General features: G+C 39.3%; 1 protein-coding gene across 1 annotated transcript in view; it reads right to left on the reverse strand.

Moving 5' to 3' along the window:
* LOC115634673 (retinal homeobox protein Rx) overlaps positions 1-22,199 on the reverse strand; it is a 28,812-nt gene extending 6,613 nt beyond the window's left edge. Inside the window, exons 1-6 of the mRNA XM_030532532.1 lie at positions 21,857-22,199; positions 20,396-20,515; positions 14,187-14,728; positions 13,797-14,144; positions 13,508-13,673; positions 13,283-13,449 (exon numbers count right to left, since the gene is read on the reverse strand). Coding sequence (XP_030388392.1) covers positions 13,283-13,449; positions 13,508-13,673; positions 13,797-14,144; positions 14,187-14,728; positions 20,396-20,515; positions 21,857-22,199 — 1,686 coding nt within the window. The remainder of the gene's footprint in view (positions 1-13,282; positions 13,450-13,507; positions 13,674-13,796; positions 14,145-14,186; positions 14,729-20,395; positions 20,516-21,856) is intronic.
* Between the last annotated feature and the right edge of the window lie 11 nt (positions 22,200-22,210).

Raw genomic sequence — 22,210 nt, forward strand, 5'->3', positions numbered from 1 at the left:
TTAGAGTTGACTCTGTCAAAGGAGACGGATGCATTTTCCAATGTACTTATGTATGCGGTATACGGACTAGGTAAAGAATCGGATAAGCATTTAATTGTATGGAAAAAGTGGCCTGGATATAAGGTAAAATGTGTACTATATAATTAAAGCCGCATGGTTTCCAAACACTTCAGGGACGCGCTGAATCATGTAGAGAGCGACGGCCCATTACGTTCAAGGATATTGATAGCGGCGCCCGTAAGTGTGTACGAGTATACTTGTACTTGTATGTATGTATGCGCGCCTATGTGGTTATTTTTGAGTTTTAATTCAATTAAAAATTTGCCAGGCAACGAGGTTCACAGCTTTTTATTTTGTGGCGCTGCAAACTTCAATTATACGTAGTGGCATTGTATTGTGCCTCGTTTTTCTTTGCCGCTTATGTACGTGTATGTCTTGCCCGGCCGACCGGCAGACAGACAATTATTCAATGTGCTTGTCATAATTTGCCAACACAATGCCACAGCGTGGAACTTTTATATGCAAGTACGAGTAGCTTATGACGTATTCTCCTTTGTTGGCTTTTAGTTCCGGCCGCTTGAGCTTTGATATTTTACCTGTGCGTTTCTTGCCGCAAGCCAGGACAGGCATCCTGTTTCGTCTGTCAGACATTCAGACTCATTCATTTAGCTCGAAGCAAATTAGTGCAAAACAATGGCGTTGCGGTCACAAAGCGCAAGATGTTTTAATTAGTTTAGGAGCCGACAAGAGTATTGATTTACCGACCGATTTCTTTGTGCAGAGCCGCAAACCTGAGTTCGTTCAGCTAAGTTTTGAGCCGTGCTCAACGAATTATTTGAATTATTACTAGTAGTACTAGCAGGCTGGCTATTAAGCGGGCAAAGTTAAAGCTATACAAAATTGCAAACATATTTGACTTATAGAAATATCTGCTCCAAAAATAGTTTGGCTTTAAAACCTTCCGGCAAAGTCGGAAAAGTAAGGAGTAGAAAACTCTCAAACATATCGTTCAAGTACTAGTACTAGTACTAGTATGATTATGATAGTATAGTCAAAAGTTCGTCTACAAGAGATCGTAATATTATGTCCATATATAATGTATTAAGGTTTTTGAATTCTTAGACAAATACTTGTATTGGTTTCCTATTTGCACTATCCCGATAGGGAATAATTTAACGGTCTAAGAGGAATCTCATAATATGAGTTCGTTCCTTAGTCTACGACTCGGTTCGCATCACGGCTGTATCAACATTGCAAAAAGCATGTATTTACAAAAATAATTGCAGCTCTAATAATTCTGAAAGAGTGGTTTTCATAAAAAATTTTGAAATTTTAACCCTAGGTCGATTCCGCAGCATAATAATAGTAATAATAATAAAAAAAAGTCTGTCCCATAACAGCAGTAGTAATACTCCATGATCATGTCCCCAAAGTTATTCTAATAATTTCTTGAGTTACAAAAAGTTGATTGAAAAATAATTGTATTTCAGCAACAATTAAAAAAGTGTATGCCAAAATCAAGATAAACGATAGAGAACTATTATTAACGTTACAAACAGATATAAAATCAGTTGCATCCTTGTGAAGAAAGGAACATAATATTTAAAAGTCTTCTGTGACAGGGCCTTGCAAGGAGGAAGGTTTGGGGCATTATAATAACAGTTTCGGTTGCACATCAAATAGGCTGTAATATAAAGCAAGACACACGGCTTTGCGACTCGAATGTCACATGTGAAAAGTCAAGCGAGAAGCCCACCATACAACCACCGCCCACTTAAGAGAATGGGCTCGAATTTCCCGTGATTTGTAGCTGGCTTTGACTGCGGCTGGTGACGGGACGAGACGGGACGGGAGGCTTGTAGACGCCTTGTTTGCAGTACGGCACGTGGCACCCTGTATTTAATTAGCTATTTATTTACTTGCTGACATGCCGGGCATAGTAAGCGACTGCGACGGAGACGGCGACGGCTACGACGAGGTCGAGGTAGAGGTCGTGCTAAAGGTGGCGGAGAAGGAGGAGAAGGAGAAGGAGGAGGAGGGCGATGACGATGAACACACGCACAGTTAATAAGCAGTTAAATCGGCTACAAAGAACGACAAATAAGTCAGGGAGCAAATAGCAGTTATTGCCTGGGCTGTTCCGTCGGGGGGTGTGTGACGGGGCGTAGTTGGGCAGTCGATCACACGCTCGACTAAACGAGCCGGCAATTTACCTCACGGCTGTCTTTGTAGTGTATAGTATATTCTGTTGACACTTCCCAACGCTTCCATGCCGCACTCTGCTAATTTGCAACATTGCTAATGACAATGGCAGGCAAGGTCGTGGCATCTATCAAATACACCTAAGGCACCTCCACTCAAGGCCTCACGCACCCGCGAACGGGGGTGGCTGGCGAACAGCTTGCCACGCTCGTTGATTACTAAAATAATTTGAATAATGCCTTATGACTAAATAAATTAGTCCATGTCGAGTTTTGTGCGTTAAAGTGCCCCCAGACTGCACAAACTTTTCTGTATGAATATATTAAAAGTTCTTGTGCAGTGTAGTTTTATATAAACAGGTGTGTGTGTGTGTGTGTGTATTTGTCTGTGCCTTGATAACTTAATTACTCATTTTGCGTGCGCTGGAAATACTTTTGTTGTGACAAAAACAAAGCGAGCCGAAAAATTGTAAGGTGATTAATTAGCACATAATAAAATAAGTAGCAGCGGCCCATAGAAAATTATTTAAGTGTTTTATGATTCATGCAGCACAACAATAAAGCGGCAGCAGCGCATTCAAATTAAATAAAAGGCAAGTAATTTGAATAAAAGAAATGAGTAGGTAACAAAAATGATTAAAAAGCGGAAACAGAGTGTACGGGAAAGCAGGCGCTTCTACATGCACATCTCTTTCACAAACAAACAAAAATAATCATATATACTTGTAGTATGAGTATGTATAGTATGATATAATGTAAGCCGATTGTGTCTGACATAATTAACGTTTTGTGTGGGACTGCCTTTCCTTTGCTCTGTAGCCGATGTCAAAACAAGCATTTATATTAAGCTGATTAAGTCAATTTCACATCGAAGCAGATACACATACGAGTACACTTAGTATAAGCGTATGAATGAATCAAGAATTTGTTTGGACCTGCCGCAATTCGTTGAAAAATTCTTTTATTTATGCATTTGATTGACTCACAGCCGTGTCATGCCATTGAGGTTGAGCCCAAATTGTAATTGTATTGTCGGCTCGGTTTGACAACATAAGCCAGGGCTCATTTAAAGTGACAGTGCACAAGAAGCGGCATGTTTTGGACAGCGCTTGAGGTGAATTGGTAAAAAGCGTCCATAGATGCTGATGGCCCGTTGCCAGCTGGTGATCGATTTGAATGGATCGGGCTTACGCATAATATTTCAATAGTAGAATAGTCAAATTGTTCAAAATGGGATCGAATACGCTTATTTATAGATCATACCTAGAAACGTTTTCATAGTGCAACTGTCAGTGTCAACAAATTGACGTAATCAAGTTAAGCAAACATCAATGGAATTATCCAAAATTGTAATTGCACATTTAGCTCACATTATTGTAAACAAATTTCATGCCTAATTCGATTTTTTGTATATGCGCTCACTTGGCATCTGACACAATGTACAAAATATAAGAGCCATAATGAAATTTTAATAGAATAATAATAATAAAAAAAACTCTCCCACCCCAAACTCGCAACGGGCAACCTTATTTGTCGCGCAAACAACACGCCTTTTGACTTCTCTCGCTGATAGCAAATTTTGGAAAGGACCAGAGAGAAGGTGGAAAAAGTCAGAACACGAGCAGATGTGCAACTCATTACGAAGCATTTAAGCGTTTAAATTGAATAATATTCATAATATTATATAAACGGCAATCAGTGAGGGGTGCCGGTTTGCAACCCTCATGCATACAAGTATACTCGTATACTGTATAGTAATACTATGTTGTTTTTTTTTTCGCTCTTCACTTGGCATTCACTTGACATTTCGAGTGGGTCAAGAAACACTTCAGACCTGGACAGCCGCAAGCTGCCGGGCAAACTAACTCACTAGGAATATGAATATGATGTGATGTCACATTATTTCTAAACAATTCGAGACATCCATGTGTAATAGGCTTAGTGGGAGCTGTTAGATTGTGGTTAGGCATTGCAATTTTTGCTACAATTTCGTATGTAATTCACCATAAAAAGGAAACACAAATACAATTTCATTGTAATTGTATTCGCTTGATTACATTTTAGCGTATTTTGTTTCACTCTAAGCCCTCAAACATATTTCGAGTGCGTACAGCTCGAGGGCTACAAGTAAATGTGCCTGCCAGTTTGCCAGGCAGTGTGCCTGCATTTTAACCCCCAAGTGCCGAACTGTTATATGTCAAGTGAGGTTATGTTTGTGCGCTGTCACTTTTTGTGCACGAGGGTTGGTTTTGGAAATGATTTATAATTTCATTCTCTTTGATTTATACATTTTTATTGAAATGTGTTGACAGGTTACGCTAAATTTGATATGATTCTTGACGTTGAAATTATTATGCACAATCTACATACACGTACATATTATACATACTTGTATAGAGGTCTGGCTGTATTTTTTGGTCGGTTAAATCTCTTTTTAGTTGAAACTACTAGACAGTGGATTACAAATCCTGAGCACGCGCTTGCTCTTAATGCTTTTTAATTTGATTTCATTAGCCATGTGAATAGAAGCTGAAAAAAGAGCAAAAGCGTTGCGCACTAAACACACAAATACACACAAATACACCGAGAAGGCAGCTTTCAGGACACGTTTCGCAGCTTAAATTACGCACACGTTGACAGTTACTAGGCACAAGAAGATGACACAGAGACAGCAAAAAGGCAGTTGATCTACTAGTGTTTGCTTTAAAGTTGCCGTGCCTAGGGCACTTCGAGCTATGCAGACCCACAGACATGGGCGTAGCTAGGATTTTATGCAAGGGATTTTCACAAGACAACCTTTTCGAATATGCTGCAGAAAATTGGTGCACTGCTATTTCCCTATCTTGGACAGTGTAGAATGTTTTTTATGCTGTTCAATGTTTGTTAAATGACGGCAAAAATAGAAGCTTACAAGAAATTACTAAAGGTATTCGCAAAAAACATTCACCGAATGTTTACTATATATTGATGAAAACTAAAGAATTAAAAGTAAAGATGAGTTATCTAAGATTGCGACTTAAAGGGAAACTTGTAATATTTTTGTTTGCTCCGAATTGGACGGAGATATAGAGAGAGAGGGTCACTGACAGTTTTTCCCCTTTCGCTGAGCCCATGTCCATGTACACCCTTTGGCCAGCAAGGCTGCGCACAAACCTTCATATACTACACCAAGAGAAGACAGGAGCAGGACTGAAGTTGTGCAAACTCAATAAGTCGCATAAAAGGATGAAATTGGATGCCATTGCATGCGGCAAGCAAACAAACCAAGCTGCTTCAGGCGTTATAATGTGCCTCTATACACAAAAAAGACTATGTCTGGCATGCCTTTGAACTTGGCGCGTAAAAACTGCGGTCGCCGCCTCTCTGCTGTAAGCTGCTGTAGTTTGCTCTAAAAATTCGACATTAATTGATTGCGATGCAAACTTAGTTCTCATTCTGTGTAGGCGGTACCTGCGCAGATAAGTAAGGCAAGGAGGCAAGGAAGCAAGGAGACAACCAAGGCGGCACTGCTTTTGGGAAATGAGCTTCTATTGAGGGTTAATTGAAAGCGGCAAAGTTCTGTGAATCTGCGCAGTGGTTTTCAGAGTGAGTATTCAAAACAGCCGCCAGTATATTTTATACACTTCAAAAACTTTTGTAACCAAAATTCAAAAATTTCTGGTAAATATAAAAAACAATGGGAATTTAAAATATACCAAATATTCTAACAGAAATCGAATCACAATTAAATATTTATTTTGTATTCAATTTAATTTATTTTATTTTAAGCCTACAGCAATGAGCCAAAGTCACTGTGATACGAAAGACCCGGCACCTCTTGCTCCATCACTAGACCCCACTATTAGATCAGTAGGGATCATTGCTTCTTCGTTAGAAATAAATACGGAATATCTAACTGTGATATTTTCCAAACTTAAAAATACACATTTAACTAACCCATATAAGTACTATTGGCTGTTACATTTTATTTGTAAATATGGAATGTCATATTGACGTACATTATGGAAACCAGACGTCCTGCTACAATATATAGATTCCGAAGGATGAACAAAAACCCAACGGAGCATTCTTAATCTGCAACTATTATTAGTTGGCCATAGTTGGTATGGTAGCTATTCGGAACTACAATTTACATGATCTTTAAACTAAATTCCTGGTTTTTAAAGATTCCTACATTCACAATTTCATGTATTTCTTTGTGTGAGCTTAATTGGGTAGCTCGTTGAAAGTGCTTGCTTTGTTTCGTTTGACAGCAGACTGAAATGAAGAATATACTGAAAGGGCAGATGTACAATTATACATTACATACTATATATGCTTTAGGTCTGCATATTTTATTATTTACACACTCATATTCATTACTTGTGGTGGCAACCTCAACCCTCTATCTTGACTCTCAATAATTGTTTACCCTCGCACGAACGGTGCGGGTGGCTTTTTAGTTTTGTTTTAGGGTCTTTTGTGGGCCGCTGTCAACGACCAGCTACAAAAAATGTCGCTCAAAGGTGGCATAATGTGTTAATTGTTGTTAAAACATAGCAACCGCATTATTTTTCCCTCTATAACTACACATGAGAAGAGTACTAGAATACTGTGCAACCAAACATGCGACAGCTGCTGCTTTTTCAGCTGTAATTATTCAAATATTTAAAAGCTAATTAAAGTACCTGGCCCAGCCATTAGATATATTGCAGACAGCCCACACTGGCCACTTAAAAAATCACTGAAGTGTTATGGACTGTCTAATAACTGACCATGTGCCCCAAGAGTTCTATTTGCGTTAGCTATTGAAAAAATTTCCCCAAGGTGCCATTGTCTGGTCGGTAACAATACGTTAAATATGTTGAATGGCGCATGTCCTTAGGGAGGTGCTGGCATTTATGCCCATTCAGTGAAATTAGTTGGAGCTTTTGCTAGTCAGTCTAATATTAAATTATTTTTGGCTGTGTATCTAATGGTCAGTAGAAAAATGGCTTGTTATATATGTTAGACCAAACATGACTTCAGTTTTTATACCCTGTACCCAAAGGGTACAAGGGTATATTAGTTTTGTGCGAGTGCACATGGAACACACAGAAGGAGGCTTGGTAGACCCCACAAAGTATATATATTCTTGATCAGCATGACAAGCCGAGTCGATATAGCCATGTCCGTCTGTCCGTCTGTCTGTCCGTCTGTCCGTCTGTCTGTCTGTCTGTATGAACGCAAGGATTTTCGAAAGTATAAGAGCTAGAATAACCAAACTTGGTATACAGATTCTCCTGAGACCGAGAAAGGACGAGTTTGTTCATTTTTTCTGATCCACCCCCCCACTCCCCCCCTATTAACGATTTTCTATAACTCCCGTAATTCTTGGAATTTTGAACTAAAATTTGGTAGTCACATTAGGTTAGTAATTATATATCCGTATACCAAGTTTCATTATGATAGAATGATCGGAAAGAAGTTATAGCCAAGTTATAGCCATATAACCAGGCCCAATGCACACATACATACATATGTACAAGTACACAAACACGCATAGACACTATTCTGATGCAAAGGTAAATGTATGCATGCATGGAATATTTCATATTTAATTTAGTTAATTAATTAAATTAATTTAGTTAATTAATTTAATTTAGTTAATTAATTTAATTAAATTAATTAATTAATTTAATTACTTTTTTGTGGGGTGGTACAGGGTATTTAAGAGTTGAGCCTGCTCGACTTTAGCATTCCTTTCTTGTTTCAAGCTTATGTCTTTAGTTTAATAGTTTCTTATTCAGAGACTTTGACCTCAACCTTTCTGTAAGGCTTGTTTTCTTATGCTGAAAGTAGGATAAAATAATTTTAATCATTAATTAAATAAAGAGAACAATTCGAACGGAGGATGAAGCTTCTTAACACTCGGTTTTTCACTTTAAATAGAGGTTGATTTCTTGAGTGTCATTATATTCGTGGTTTTTTCCGAGTTATCTGGGGCGTTGGCATGATACGATTTGAAAATACAAATAAAAAGCTATAAGTATTAAAGATGAGGAGCTTTAACTTTTGTTACTCCTGAAATTATGTTTTTTTAAATGCCAACGTTTGTCGCTGTTCATTTGCATTGTTTCATTTTTACTTTTCGTATACGAGTATTTATTAGTAAATTTGTGGCATGAAGATGGAACAAATCAAGCTAATATGCATTATGGTGATTACTTATGAAAGCGAAAGCGCAAATAGACAAACGACGCCCATCATAGGGAAATACTTTTGAGGCAAATGGAGCGTTTAAGAAATTCACATGCATATACACAAGCTCTATGAAGTCTGTCTAGGCAAATGCCATAAAGAGAAATAGTAGTAGCTGAAGTACATATTCAACGTAAATAAAAAAACGGTAAATATAAATAAAAACGGCAATGTTCGAAGCGAACAGAGCAAAGCAAAAGAGTGGAAGACGCAATGGCCATGGCAAGTGGAATGCAATAAAAATCTATTTTATTTGTTAGTGAAATGACATTTTTATTTGTTTGCTGTTTATGCACACTCACATACTCACACATACTAACACGTACACTCGATGAGAGCTGACACATATGAATACATACGTCTATTATATACGTGTATCAGTTGTATGGTTTTGGCTTGGGTTGTTTTGTTTATGGTGCAGGGCACACGTGGCGTATGCGCAACGTACATGCATATATCAATTGAACTGTTTTGTATTAGTTTATCGAATGTTTTGCTATTTTTGGTATGCATTTTGACAGTTTTACGATATTTAATAATTTAACTATGCAAAATAATTGACTATGGGCCCACGGTTGTTTTTTTTATTTGTTCGTTTCTGCTTCATTTTGTTTGCTTTTGTTGCTAATAACATTAATAAAGAATTGTTATGCCTGGAAATTCGATAAAGGTATGTTAGAATAAACAATCTAACAATGTGGATTTTTGGCTTTGCGTGCAGTTTGAAATTGTTCCGTATTTATGTTTATTATTTCTAGTAGTGCGTTGATAATTTACATTCTTGGCTCGCAAAATAAAGACACGCACGTTAGTTATTGCCAGTTTTGTATACTCCGTGTGGGGCCATTGGCTTAACAATTTAATGATTTGCCATTAAATCTGAATTACCCTAACTTGCGTTCGATTGCTCGTTCTATACACGATATTTGGAGCAGCCATCAATCAATTTGTCTCACAAGTGATTTTGTGCCGCAAACGTAAATGTAATTCGCTTCGGTTTTCTACGCTAAATTAAATTTTAATTAACCCCTTTGGATGCTGCTCAGTTGCGGTTGTTGTTGTTGTTGTAGTCGTTGTTTTTGCTTTTGTTTGAGTGTGCAAAATAAAATTCCATTTTCTTTTATGCCCTACTCTACTCGTACTATGGGGCTTGATTGTGTTTAATACGGCATATGATTAGAGCTACTTGAACGCTCACATTTAACCCTTAAGTGCTTGCAAAAACAAAAACCAACTGACAAGCGTCTGGGGCGATGGCTCAGCAACCCTCGGCACTAATTTCGCTGCCGTCAGCGTGTAATCCAAATAAAATAATTGTCATCTGTAAGACATTTTGCCATATGTTTGAGCTCACATCGTAAAAAAAGGTGGCGATTGCCTGAAATTGATGAACACACTTCCTGTTCATTTTCACACCACAAGTAGTTGCTGTTACCATTGTGGCTGTTGTTGTTGTTGTCGTGGTAGTATTAATGGCTTGTCTTCTGCCGTTAATCTGCAGTTTAATTTGCTGGCTTAACAATTTTGTTTTGGTTACATTTGTTATGATAAGAGCGTGCGATAAACCTAAGCCAGCTGCTCTACGGGATAAATGTTGGAAACCCAGCAAATACGAGCATATAAGGGCTGTTTACAAGTTGCAAGACAACGTTTCACACTCTATATTTTCCATTGTGTTGCAACTACATTAAAATGTAATTTTCCATCTGCATTATTTATTTCCTATTAATAGGTATAAGTAATCAAAATAATTCTCAATTATTGTAGTAAATATGTTTTACTATTACTTGTGGATAAAAGGATTTATACATTTTACTATTTCTTGTGGATAAAAGGATTTATATAATTGGTTTTCTTAATTTATTTGTGATAACCCTTTATGAATGTAAATTTATAAATGAAATCTGTATTTAATAGTAAAATTGTACTACTAATATGAAATATTAACCTGTATCGAATGGGCAAATGAGCGAAATTTGAATGAACATTCTTTCATTTTCCGAGCTAACCAACGGCGATAACCACAAATGCCTCGATTGCAATTTAACATTTTTTGCCTTTGCTTTGAGCCAATTGACAGCTAAGCAAGGGGGCGGAAGCCAAACTGACACACCCACATACATACACACACATGAATGTCGCTTACAGTGCCCATTACAATATGAAAATCTGAGCGAGTGCAGCCAATATAGCCATTTAAACAACAATCAAACAAACCACAAAAATGCATACACACAATGAAAGAGAGCACACAATGCATACAATGTACAAAATGCAAAATCCAATCAAACTTTTTAAACTAACATTTAACAAATCTATTACAAGCACGTTTGTTGTGCGCCCCAAAAAAGCAAATGGACTGATCTAAACGAGAAATTGTGGTGGGCAAAGCAAATACGATATTGCACAATTTCCAACTCATATGAATGGGTGGATGGGCGAGGAGTTAATAGTTGAAAAGAAACAACTCTTGCTGTATGTATGTGTGTGTGTGTGTGTGTGTGTGTGTATGTTGTTGTGTGTGGAAACTTAATCAAAACAAATTTCCACCTTCAACGAGTTGCACACCAAGCAATTTCCCAAGCGCAAAGGCAACGAGCCTAACGAGAAGTTCGTGCAAAACTAACCACAAATACAATCACACACAAGCACACACACACACACACACACACACACGCATACAAGCGTAGAAAACTACTATATAAAAAATGTTGGCCACGAAATCGAAAAACGAGTTAAATGCAAATGTATGGCAACGAGACGGGCTCGAAAGTTGGCCGGGCCGCAAGCACTTTTTGAGACCGCTTATATATGTATACATACTTGTATATATATTTGGATTTTTGTTTGTTTCGGGGCAACAATTTTGGGTGCCCCCCTCCTCACAGGCATAATTTGAATTCGTGTCAATTTGACAAAGTGACACATGAGGGCTGTACGCCATAAAGCGCCATCTAGAAATACTGATAAATCGTAGCGCCGGCGGTGCAAGAAATTTTTATGCGATTTCGGCTCATTACTTTTGTATTTCATTTATGTATATTTGTGGATCAGACGACGCTTGGCGGCGGCGACGTTCGTATTTGTTTATTTATTTATGTGCATATATTTTGTTGCCAAGTCTTTTTTTTTTTTGTCAACCTGAGTCTTTCGACTGTTGGGCGGGGGTCTGCAGGTGACAGTGTCGTCGTTGTCGTCGTGACTGTGGCACGATAATGTTTAGTCAATAAAAATGATTTGTCGGCAGAGGAAACGAAATCATGAAACTTGATATACTCTGCATTTCCTCTAAGTAGGTATGTAGATAGAGCATAACGAGTATAATACACTCAGAAAAGCAAAAAATGTAGGAGGAAGGGTTCCTTAACGTTTCTTTAATTTTAAAACTTTAAAGGGAACAAGAAATTTTAATAAAAAGTAGAACAAATAGAATATTTGTGCCATGCCAGCCTGATTCTTAAATGCACACCCCGTTAAAGCAGTTAAAGAAAATACAATTTTATTGCCGAAACGAATCTGATATAACTTCTTATTATGGTGTGGGACTACTTGTAATGGAAATGACAAATTAATTGTAATAAATAGGCTTAAATTTCAATAGAAACTCTAAGATATGACAATTTTAAATGAAATTCTAAAATTAGAACGCTCTGGTAAGATTAATATGATATTGGAAACATTAATTTCCATTTAATTTTCCATCCAAAGTTAAATACCTTAGTGAAAAATTGCATACAACAGTTAACAATCCTAAGCAATTTGATCAGTGTATCTATACTTAAGACGTTCGAAGATAGACGCCCACTTGCAGACGAAAATTGCGGTTTATGTGCTGAAGAGTTGGCCAAAGTTATTGCCACTGCCATTACTTGGTCCTAGTTGCTGTCCACTTGCTGCTAAATGCAACCAATTAGCTTGGTAGGGGGCATCAACTTGTCGCGCTTCAATGAAGAATGAACTGTGAAGCCCGTTCTCCTGCTTTTCCGAGCCGCGTGTCTTTTATGCTACACGGTTCTGAAAGGAATTTACGAGCCTGCCGTCGCGTTTCGCCACCCGAAACGAATGGCAGTCAGACATGCATGTACAGACAGACAGACATACATATGTATGTATGCAGCAGCGAAGACTTGTAAAGTTTTACCCCTACGCCTATGCATTGCTTGTCATTGTGCAATTGAGACATAAATTGTAATATGCATACAATAAGAACAACAAAACCAACGAACCAACGTTTTGCCTCAAACTCAAGTCTCTTTGGAAAAACTGCAGCATAAGTCGTTGTCGGTATGAAGCTCGAGACTAAACATTTTAGCACCTAAGCGGGCGCAACTTAATTACGTTAAAATAAATTGGCAACGGAAATTGTTTAATATCCGGTCTTTGCTGGCTGCTGCCTCCTGCCTGCCGTTTGCGGCTAACATGTTGACTGCACACAATTATTCAGTGGTTTATGCATAAATAACTTTAAATACATATGCAGTACAAGCTCTATGTATAGTACTTATATTGCTAACCCTAAAGGGAAGGCTTGAATCATTGCAATGCATAATATTCTAATCAATTGTATAATCAAAATGCACAAAGAATAAGAGTAGATTACAGATAACTCACATATTATGGAATTATTTTATACAAGCTTAATTATTTCATTGACCATTCAATAAATAATTCCATTAAAATATAGTTCTTTGTAAACTATAGATCATTTTTTAATACAAGTAGTTGTGCTGACGGTTTCTATATGATATAGTGGACCAACTTTTATAATTTTTCTTTGATTTCTCTGATTTTCTGAAGAGAATACTCCTGTGGATCGGCCCTATACTGTACTTGATACAACATTGAACTGAATTGGAACTCACCTGGACGCGCACTTCTGGCAAATTAACTTTCATGGCCAGCTCCTCGCGAGAATAGACATCGGGGTAGTGGGACTTCTCGAAAGCGCGCTCCAGCTCGTGCAGCTGATAGGTGGTGAAGGTGGTGCGATTGCGACGATGCTTCTTCTTCGCGCAGTTGTCGTCTTGGCCTAAATGGGTGGGTGTGCTTGGGTGGCTGTTGTGCGGCTGGAGTTGCTCAATACTTACCCTCGTCATCGCTGCCGGAAGTGATTTTTTCGCCCTGCTCGCTGGAATTGGTCTGATTGAGGTCCTCGCTGGATGCACAGCTGCCGTTGACCAGGCTGTCGGCGTCAGCGTTTAGGCGCTCAGAGTGGTCCGCAACTCCAGTGGCGCCAGTGACGCGATAATCATGCTGAAAGTGTTGCTGCGCTTGTTGGTGGTGTTGCTGCTGTTGCAGGTGCGCCTCATTGGCGCCATTTATCGACTGGTGATGCTGCTGCTGCTGCTGTTGTTGTTGTTGCTGTTGCTGTTGCACCTCCTCCAATGTGCGGGCGCGAATGCCCTCGAAGCTCTTCATCGAGTAATTGCCCAACGCACTTCCGTTGGACAATTTCGTTTCATTATCATCACAGTAGGCGCTTGTGGACTTGCGTTTGTTGCCAACGAGGCCGCTGCCGGGGCGACGAGGCGTGGGCGGCGTGGTTACATCGATGCTGCCAGCGCCACTGTTGCTGCCATCCTGCAGTTTTGCATCATCATCTTCGTCGTCGTCCAGCTCCTCCAGCTCTGCAGCACCGCTGGCCGATGACATTGAACGATCGTCATAGTCGCGTGCCTGTCCAGCAGCTTGCAACTGAGCATGAGGCTGAGCTTGAACTTGGGACTGAGCCTGGGCTTGTGCTGCTGTTGGTGGCACATCTGCCACAAAGTAGCCCGAAGCTGTTGCTGGCGGTGATGACTTGGCGTATTTGTTGTGCTGTTCCTGCGCATGGGCAGCCAATGCGGCTAAATGTTGCTGATGACTGCTATAGGCTTGGCCGGCCATTGACGAGTTAGGCGGCGGGGGCTGTGGCGGCTGTTGCTGCTGCAATTGACTGGCCTCGACCATTTGGTGCATGGAACTGAGATAATCACTAGCGCTGGCGTTCCCGCTGCTCTCTTGCTGATGCGCATACTGAACTGCTCCAGTATTCTGCTGCCCAAAGCTTAGCATGGCATTGTGATAGGCAAAGGGCGCATGAGAGGTCGCTGTTGAGGGCGACGTCGTGACTGCCATATGTAGTCCTACGTGACCCTGCGCCGTGGGTGAGTGGGTGAGCGCATAGGGGCCACCATTTTTATGCGCCGCCGCATGTTGCTGCAACATGTTTGCCATGTGGTTGTCCATGTTACGCAAGTGCGTTAAGGACATGCTGCAACGCAAATCGGTGGCATCTTCATTTTCCAGGGCATCTCCATCGCCATCGGCTGCAAAAGATAGACGCACGGCATAATCAGCTTAGAATGAAAATGCTTAACAATTTTTTTTATAAAGTATTTAAATTTAAAGGATATCAATACATATTTGGATATGTTTAAATAAGAACAGATTCAAAATAAAAAACCATAAAAAGGAAATCATATTCAAATATAGCTACGAAATAACAGTAATAATACTCTTTAAGATTAAACTTCAAAAGTCGGCATTATACATCGTATTTCTAAATCGTCCAATTTTTATATTCCCAGTACACATTCTATTGAAATGTAATATTATCAATTTTTAAATTTGTAATTTAGAACAGTTTTTTATTAACACTAAATTCTATCCTGCACTTTTTGAACGAATCTTATGACAGAAACTTAGGTGATATTTACAAAAAATTAATAGCAAATTTTCTTAAGACATCTCTATAAACGAAATAATTATCCTACTAAGAGTGGTTTTATAATAAAACAATTATATGACAGTTATAAAAAATAAAAAGGCTATATATGGTTTGTAATTTTAATATGCACTTAAATAATAAAAGCGGCATATTTAGCGTATATATATATATATATTATATTTAGTGTTGTTACGAACGAACAGACGAACGGAATATACAGATTCGTCGGCATGCTGTTCATATTCTATGTACCTCCTGCCTGTTACATACTTTTTCCGTTTGTTTTACTAACCCTTCAGAAACAGCGAACTTATAGGTATTTAATAAGCATTTATTTCAAAAACTGAAACGTCGAAACTATAATACACGAAGCAGATGACCATCACTATATCTTTTATGTGGCGATGACTACATAGCGATATTTTTACATCCATTTCCAGGCCTAGATTTTGTTCACTGCTATTTTCAATAGATTAATATGTAATGCAATTTCAAATCATTTGCAGAAATATCAATCATATACTTACATTTACAATTCATTGTGTTAATATATTTGTTCTATATTTAAATTGATATTTGGGGCCAGACAGCAAGTAACTAGACAAACGCAAGCTCACATGTCAAAATCAATCGAGCGAAGAAATTTGATATCAATTAGCTTGTTTGCCGCCACATGACTGTGGGTGCACAGCAATGCCTATAATTACATTTTAATTAGCCGTTTCCACACACACACACACCCACCTACGAACAGGCACGTACTTGCGTTTTGAGAATCGCAGACAGGTAGCCAATTCATGAGGCTCTGTGGGTGTGTGTGTGTGTGTGTGTGTGTGTGTGTGTGTTTGTGTGTGTGCTCGCCCATTTGTTTATCGGTAGAAGCTTGCCAAGTGGCGCCCACGCAACAATAACGTGTTATTTAATTTGAACTCCCCTCCTACTCACACATGCGCTCTCAAACACACAAGCACACAAATACAACGACGTGTGCACCCACACCAGCGCACATAATGCACATTAATAAACGGCTTTCAATTAGTCGCCTCATATTTACAATGTGCGGCAATAAAAAAATGCTCCTTCATACTTCGTATTATTCGTATTTCCTACAAAAACGTCAAATACCCAGTGAAGGCTCGTTGGTGTAAACTAGAAAGCTCGGCCATAGAAACAGGCCATAATAGTCAACGTGTATGGATATCTGTGTGTATCACGTGACATGCAAGGAAGTCATTAGTTTGTCGCTGAACGGGTGCCAAGTGGGTGACTGGGATTGGGAGTGGGAGTGGAAGTGGGGGAGCGGTGCAGTAGCCGTCTATTTGCATTGACTTTTTACAGTTTTCTGCGGCCCTCTGCGCATTTGCGAGGTGTAGGTGGGTGTGAAGTAAATTCAATTTTGTGTTAAATTGGCTTCTATACATATAAAGCAGAGTGAATAATAAAAAAAAAGCCAGTAACGAAAAATGCAATTACTCTGCCCGATGCCACAAACACATATAAATTCATATGCAATTATAGGTTTTGTGTAATTGGTTTCTGATGTAACTGTGGGTTCGATTTTAAGCCCGAACATAATTATGTCTTGTGTAATTATTTTAATTGCCAGTAGCCAATGCTAATGCTAATGCCTTTTCATTTGAGTTTTGATATTGATTATTTCACTGAGCATTTTTGTTTCAAGTGTGCGCCCAAGTTTCTCAGACTAATTTTCTTCGTATAATTGGGTCAAACGAAAGAAGCGAAAAAATTGTCTAATTAACTTTAGAGACGCTCAGGAAGCCAAAGCGCCGAAAAAGCTTTAAGAGAAAAGAAAAACAAAATTCAATGCTTTTAGGTTAAATTAACCTTTACAAGTTTTCACTAATCATTCGAAATTTACACGCACAGCGTGCGATTTTCTGAGCGGCAGGGGCCTTAATAAAATTAATAAAGGTGTTGGAATAGTGAGAAAACTGTGTTCGAATTTGTGCGTTCAGTGTAAATGAGGTAGCTTAGCAATAAAAGGCACAAACAAAGGCGAAAAACTATTTAAATATTGTAAACACCACATGAGGTGCGTTGCCAATTTAGACAGTAGCCCAATAGCCCACACCCAGTGCGTGTGTCCGCTAATTGACTGTGAGTGGCTAACAAAAGAAAGTTTCGCTCCAAATAGTTGTTGTGCGGTGCAAACTGGGCTAATAGGAATGCCAACAGCAATGATTGAACTTCATATTTACTTATATAGATAGGAACCTTGTAGAAATACTTTTTTAAATTAGGACTGCTTGTGCTGTAAAGTCCATATGATGTCAGACCTGCTTCCCTCAATTTAGAAGTGTTTCGATATTTGTCGGAAATAGTAAATTATAAAGTTGTAATTAAGCTACTCTTTAGTTTTTCCCTATCTATACAAATATAGGCACTCAGGAGGTTAATAAGCCAAGTTTGGCAAATCAGTTTGTTTCCTTATACTGAACATGCATTAATTGCATTGCAAACAGCTCCGTTTGAGTTTAATGCAACAATTTCAATATCTAGGGGGATATTTTTTTCAATCATTCAGTCACAGTCACTTGCTGAGTCCAAAACGCCGACGCCAAGCCAATTTGTCTGATCGACACTTCAATTAAGGCATGATTTCGTCTTTATTTTCAGCGTTCAGGCCATTAGCTGTGGCAATTAAAGTTGGCAGCTGGAAATTTGTTGTTAACAATTTAACTATGAAGACAAATGTAAGCGTGAGCTGAAATGTTAAAAGGTTCAAATTAAGCCAGCTACTGACAACTTCAAGTTTTCGGGGCGTGTTGGCCAATTGAAGGGCCTTAATTGAACATGAAACCTTTTATATAAATGGACTAATGCGTCGCAGATGCCGAAGATTACATTGTGACTATATACTCGTATGTATGTATGTACATTATCTAAGGCAGCAATGAGTGTTCGAACAACCCTTGTTTGTGCTCTAATTTGCCGCAATTTCGCCGGGAAACAATCTTGAGAGCAATAACATCAACAAACCGAGCGACAAAGTGACGCTAATCGCGTCACTTTAGATGATTTGACAGTTTCAAATGAATCTCGCCGACCGGCACTCGAAAAACTTGATCGCTAGACGGGCGGATAGCGGCCTAATTGAAATGTTATTAGCCAAAAGCAGGGTTTCTTCTTTTAAACTTTTTGTCCAGTCATTGCCAACAGGTAGGCAGAGACGGGTCGATGCGATGCACAAAGCGAAACGAAAAGGAAATGCACAAGTTGGCATCGGCTTCGGCATCTTCCGGCGCGCAAGATATCGAATTCATATCAAAAATCGAAACAAGCCGTAAACAAAGCTGTCAATCATGCGCATACACGTACAAAGAGCCGAGTAAAGTGAAGTTGAGTCGGTGCAGCAGCAACAATAGCAACAACAACAACAGAAAGAGGTCGGCTAATAAGCAGTAACAACACCGACGCGCGTTTAGCTCGCTTCAATTCAATGGGACAGAGGACGGCCGGCCGGACACGCATTAAAATCATTAAGCGACTTAATGCTCAATTTAATGCCGCGTCAACTGCCTAACAGCCTTGCCGACCAGTCCAGTCCGCCGATCGATCGATCGATGGATCGTGTAAGCCTGTCTGTGTCTGTGTGAATTGTTTATCTTGATCTTAATGATGCAGAGCACATCACTTTATACGGCCTAATGCACTTGTGCAGCGCCTACTCACATCCACATCCATATGTACCTATATGTATATACTCTTACATATGGTGCATATGTATATATGTATATATACATAGTCTAAAATGCGCTTTCATGCGTTTAATGAGCGAGTTGATTGCTTGCCTTTCCTATGTGTGCGTGTGTGTGTGTGTGTATTTATGCTTATGTCTGTCTGTGTGTGTGCGCGCGCTGCCTTGGACGTCGCAGCGCCGCAGGCTGTCATTTTAAATGCTTTTTGACAGCCTGTGTCTAGCAGCAGTTTAATTATGGCTTAAATGGCAACTGGTTTGTATATGTCTTTCTTCCCCTCCTTCGCCATTCCCCGCCGCACCACCACTCCCTTCTGCATCTTGCCAGTTACCGGTTTATTTGCTTGCGTTTAATTAAATTCTGGCCATTAACTTGAATGCAAGTTATATTTTAGCCTAATGTTGTTGCTTTTTTTGCAAAGCGCCATTTTCTCTGCTTCCCTAAATAACGCATGTGCTGTGGTTTTGCTGTCATATAGCTTGCTACGCATATCAGCATTATATTTTTAATTGAAGCGAAACACCTACATATGTATAATTGAATTGTCTTGCGAGTGTAAAAAATGCTTGCATAATATTAGAGTTCATTGATACTTGTATATTTCGCGTCTTTTATCTACATATTTGCAGATTTGCACACTTTGCTAAAAAAACACCCATTTTTCTCAGCTCAACATTTGAAGGCGAATGACAATCGCTTGCCAGCAATCAAAACAAAAATGAAATGAATTAAATATGACGTGCTCAGCACCATTTCCATTTCCCCATTTCCGCCCTTGTGGTAAAATGTTGCCTTTGGCGCCATCGCCGATTGGAACAGCTCATAAATCCAACTATAATCCAGTTAAAAAGCCTTCACAGCTAACGAATGCGGCCCATGTGGGGGCAATCTAATAAAAGTTTAAATTACTAAGAAAACACGACGAAAACAGAAACAGAACAAGAACTGCCATAAAAACGCCCCCGAAAACTGCGCGAAATGGTCGCACAACGTATGCGGCACTTCTAATCCTTTCGGGCCATGTAAACGATTACCGCTGACTGATTGCTTATCAGCTGTCGTGCATCTCGATACGTAAGAGTGCAAACGTCTACGATTGCCAGCCCATTACAACAGCTACTTCTTGCAGCTATGTACGTCAAATGGTAACGAAGAAAATAAATGCTAATGTAATTTTGCGATTGTGTTGGTTGATTGTAATTCTTTTTTTTGGGAAGTGGGAGGACATGAAACTCCTCAGGTCGGCTGCTCCGTAATTGAAATCGATGGCCGCCAGCTTACAAATTGCATTTTGCTTATCAGCTATCAGCTCAGCGAGAGGGCGAATGAAGCTCATGCGATTATGATTACTTGGACGTATAGAGCTATGTATGAGAAAGCAAATTGCAGCCTTTTGTTGTTGACAGCTGTAATTTGTGACACAATTGGCCATTTGGCAATTAACCTGAGCTCTAATGCATAAATAATCACACAAGTTAGCAGCTTGATTTATTGTGGCTCTCATGATTGTTAATACTAGGAATTTAGTGTATTATTTTGCCACTTACCATCGCTACCCTCGGTGCGATTTTTTAGGCCCAGAATGGCATCGATTGTGTGACGGGGCGTTAGGGTTTGTCCACCAGCACCATATTTGCGGGCATTGTCTTTGAGCGCTAGCTCAGTGTCTGCAAAAAGTAATGAACGCTTATATGAAAACACTGAGACAGCTTCAGTATCGCAGGATTTGCTTTTGATGCTTAGTGTATGTATATTATATGTAATATAGGAACTAAAAACGACTTTATTTTCATTCCATCACTCCAATTAAGAATATTGATTATGGCACTCTTTGTGTTCGCAATGGGGACATATGTATGTATGTATCTTTGTGCTTGTATGTATGTATGTATGTATGTATGTATGTGTAAGAATATGTCATGGTCGTCAACTGATTAAATGGATTTTTTACGACAATTACTGCTACGTTCAAATTAAAAGGCTGTTTACCAACAGTTTGGCCATAAGCGCATGGAAAGTCAATTAGGCGCACGGAAACTATGCAAATTTGTCAGCAATTGCAAAGGTATTAAAATGTAGTGCAGTGGAAATTCTGCCAGCCCCCTGCCAGTCCTTGTCACAACGTTATTTACCGTTTTAACGAGCTAAAAGCTGTAATTGCATTTAAGCGACACATTGGGCCATTTGGCTAAAGTAAAAATGCACGGACAAGGCCGTAACGAGCAGTTATCATGACACACATGCAGAATAGGGAAGTCGGCGACTCTGAAAAGTATGCAACATGTTTTAAAAGCTTTTATGCTAAATTGTTAACTGCACGTTTTTGATTGACCCAAATGGTTGTTGTGGATGTTGTTGTTGCTAAATGTTTTATGCATTTTTAACTAAATTAAAACAAACATGGGGCATGTACACAGCAATGAATAAAAAAACAAGAACAACAAAAACAACAAACTTGTGCGAATTAGGAAAATACTTTTTAATTGCTGGCTGCGACGTTTTTTTTAGCCTGTTCGTTGGCTGCGTGCTTTAGCAATTAGCTTTTAATTTGCAAATAATTTCCACTGCCTGATACATGTACCTGTGCATGTACAGGTGCATGCTAATGGCCAGCAAGCTGGCCCTCAAAAATTTCTGTGAACACGCAGGCTGTTGCATTATTTGGCCGGCCTTCCGACAACCTGCTGTGCGGGCAATGCCCAACATTATTATGTTTCTGATGTTTCTGCTGTTGTAGTTGTTGCTGCATTTGAGCGCTTGTCAATGCATGTTTCCTTGCAATTTGTGCTAATTAAATCAGTTTAGTTTTGCGCTTTCCGGGAACTAATTGCGTGCGCTTGCCAAGCAACAAAATATTGAGTGATTTGCATTTTTCTTATACATACATACATACATGCAGTATTAATTCATTATGGTGAATCTTGTTTGTTTTGAATAATTGCAAAAATTATCTAAACTGCAAGAAGAAACTGGCTACTATTTTTATTGAGTTTGCCGCCGCAACTTACCTTCGGTGATCACAGTATTGTTGTTGCCCAGATTAGCATAGTGCTCCTGAAATTGCTCCAGGTTCTTGAACTTCTCCACAATCAGCTGCAAGTTCTTGGCATCGCGCACATTGCCCAGCAGATGACGCAGGTGTTCGAGTTGCTTGGGCGGCATTTTATGGTGACCGCCGCTATTGGACACTAGCTTCTCGAAGATGTGCTGGAATGTCTGCGGCTTGTGTTGCATGTCCAGACACGAGAGGCTGCCAGTTAAGGGAGTCGGAGAGGTTGGTGAGTCCACCGTAGCGGGAGTGCAAGGTGATGATCCGGTTTCTGCACTAAGTGTTGTGCTTTTAATATCCATGTTAGTGGTAT

Source organism: Scaptodrosophila lebanonensis, unplaced genomic scaffold (assembly GCF_003285725.1).
Source record: "Scaptodrosophila lebanonensis strain 11010-0011.00,11010-0021.00 unplaced genomic scaffold, SlebRS2 tig00000001-arrow-pilon, whole genome shotgun sequence".
NCBI classification, from domain to species: domain Eukaryota; kingdom Metazoa; phylum Arthropoda; class Insecta; order Diptera; family Drosophilidae; genus Scaptodrosophila; species Scaptodrosophila lebanonensis.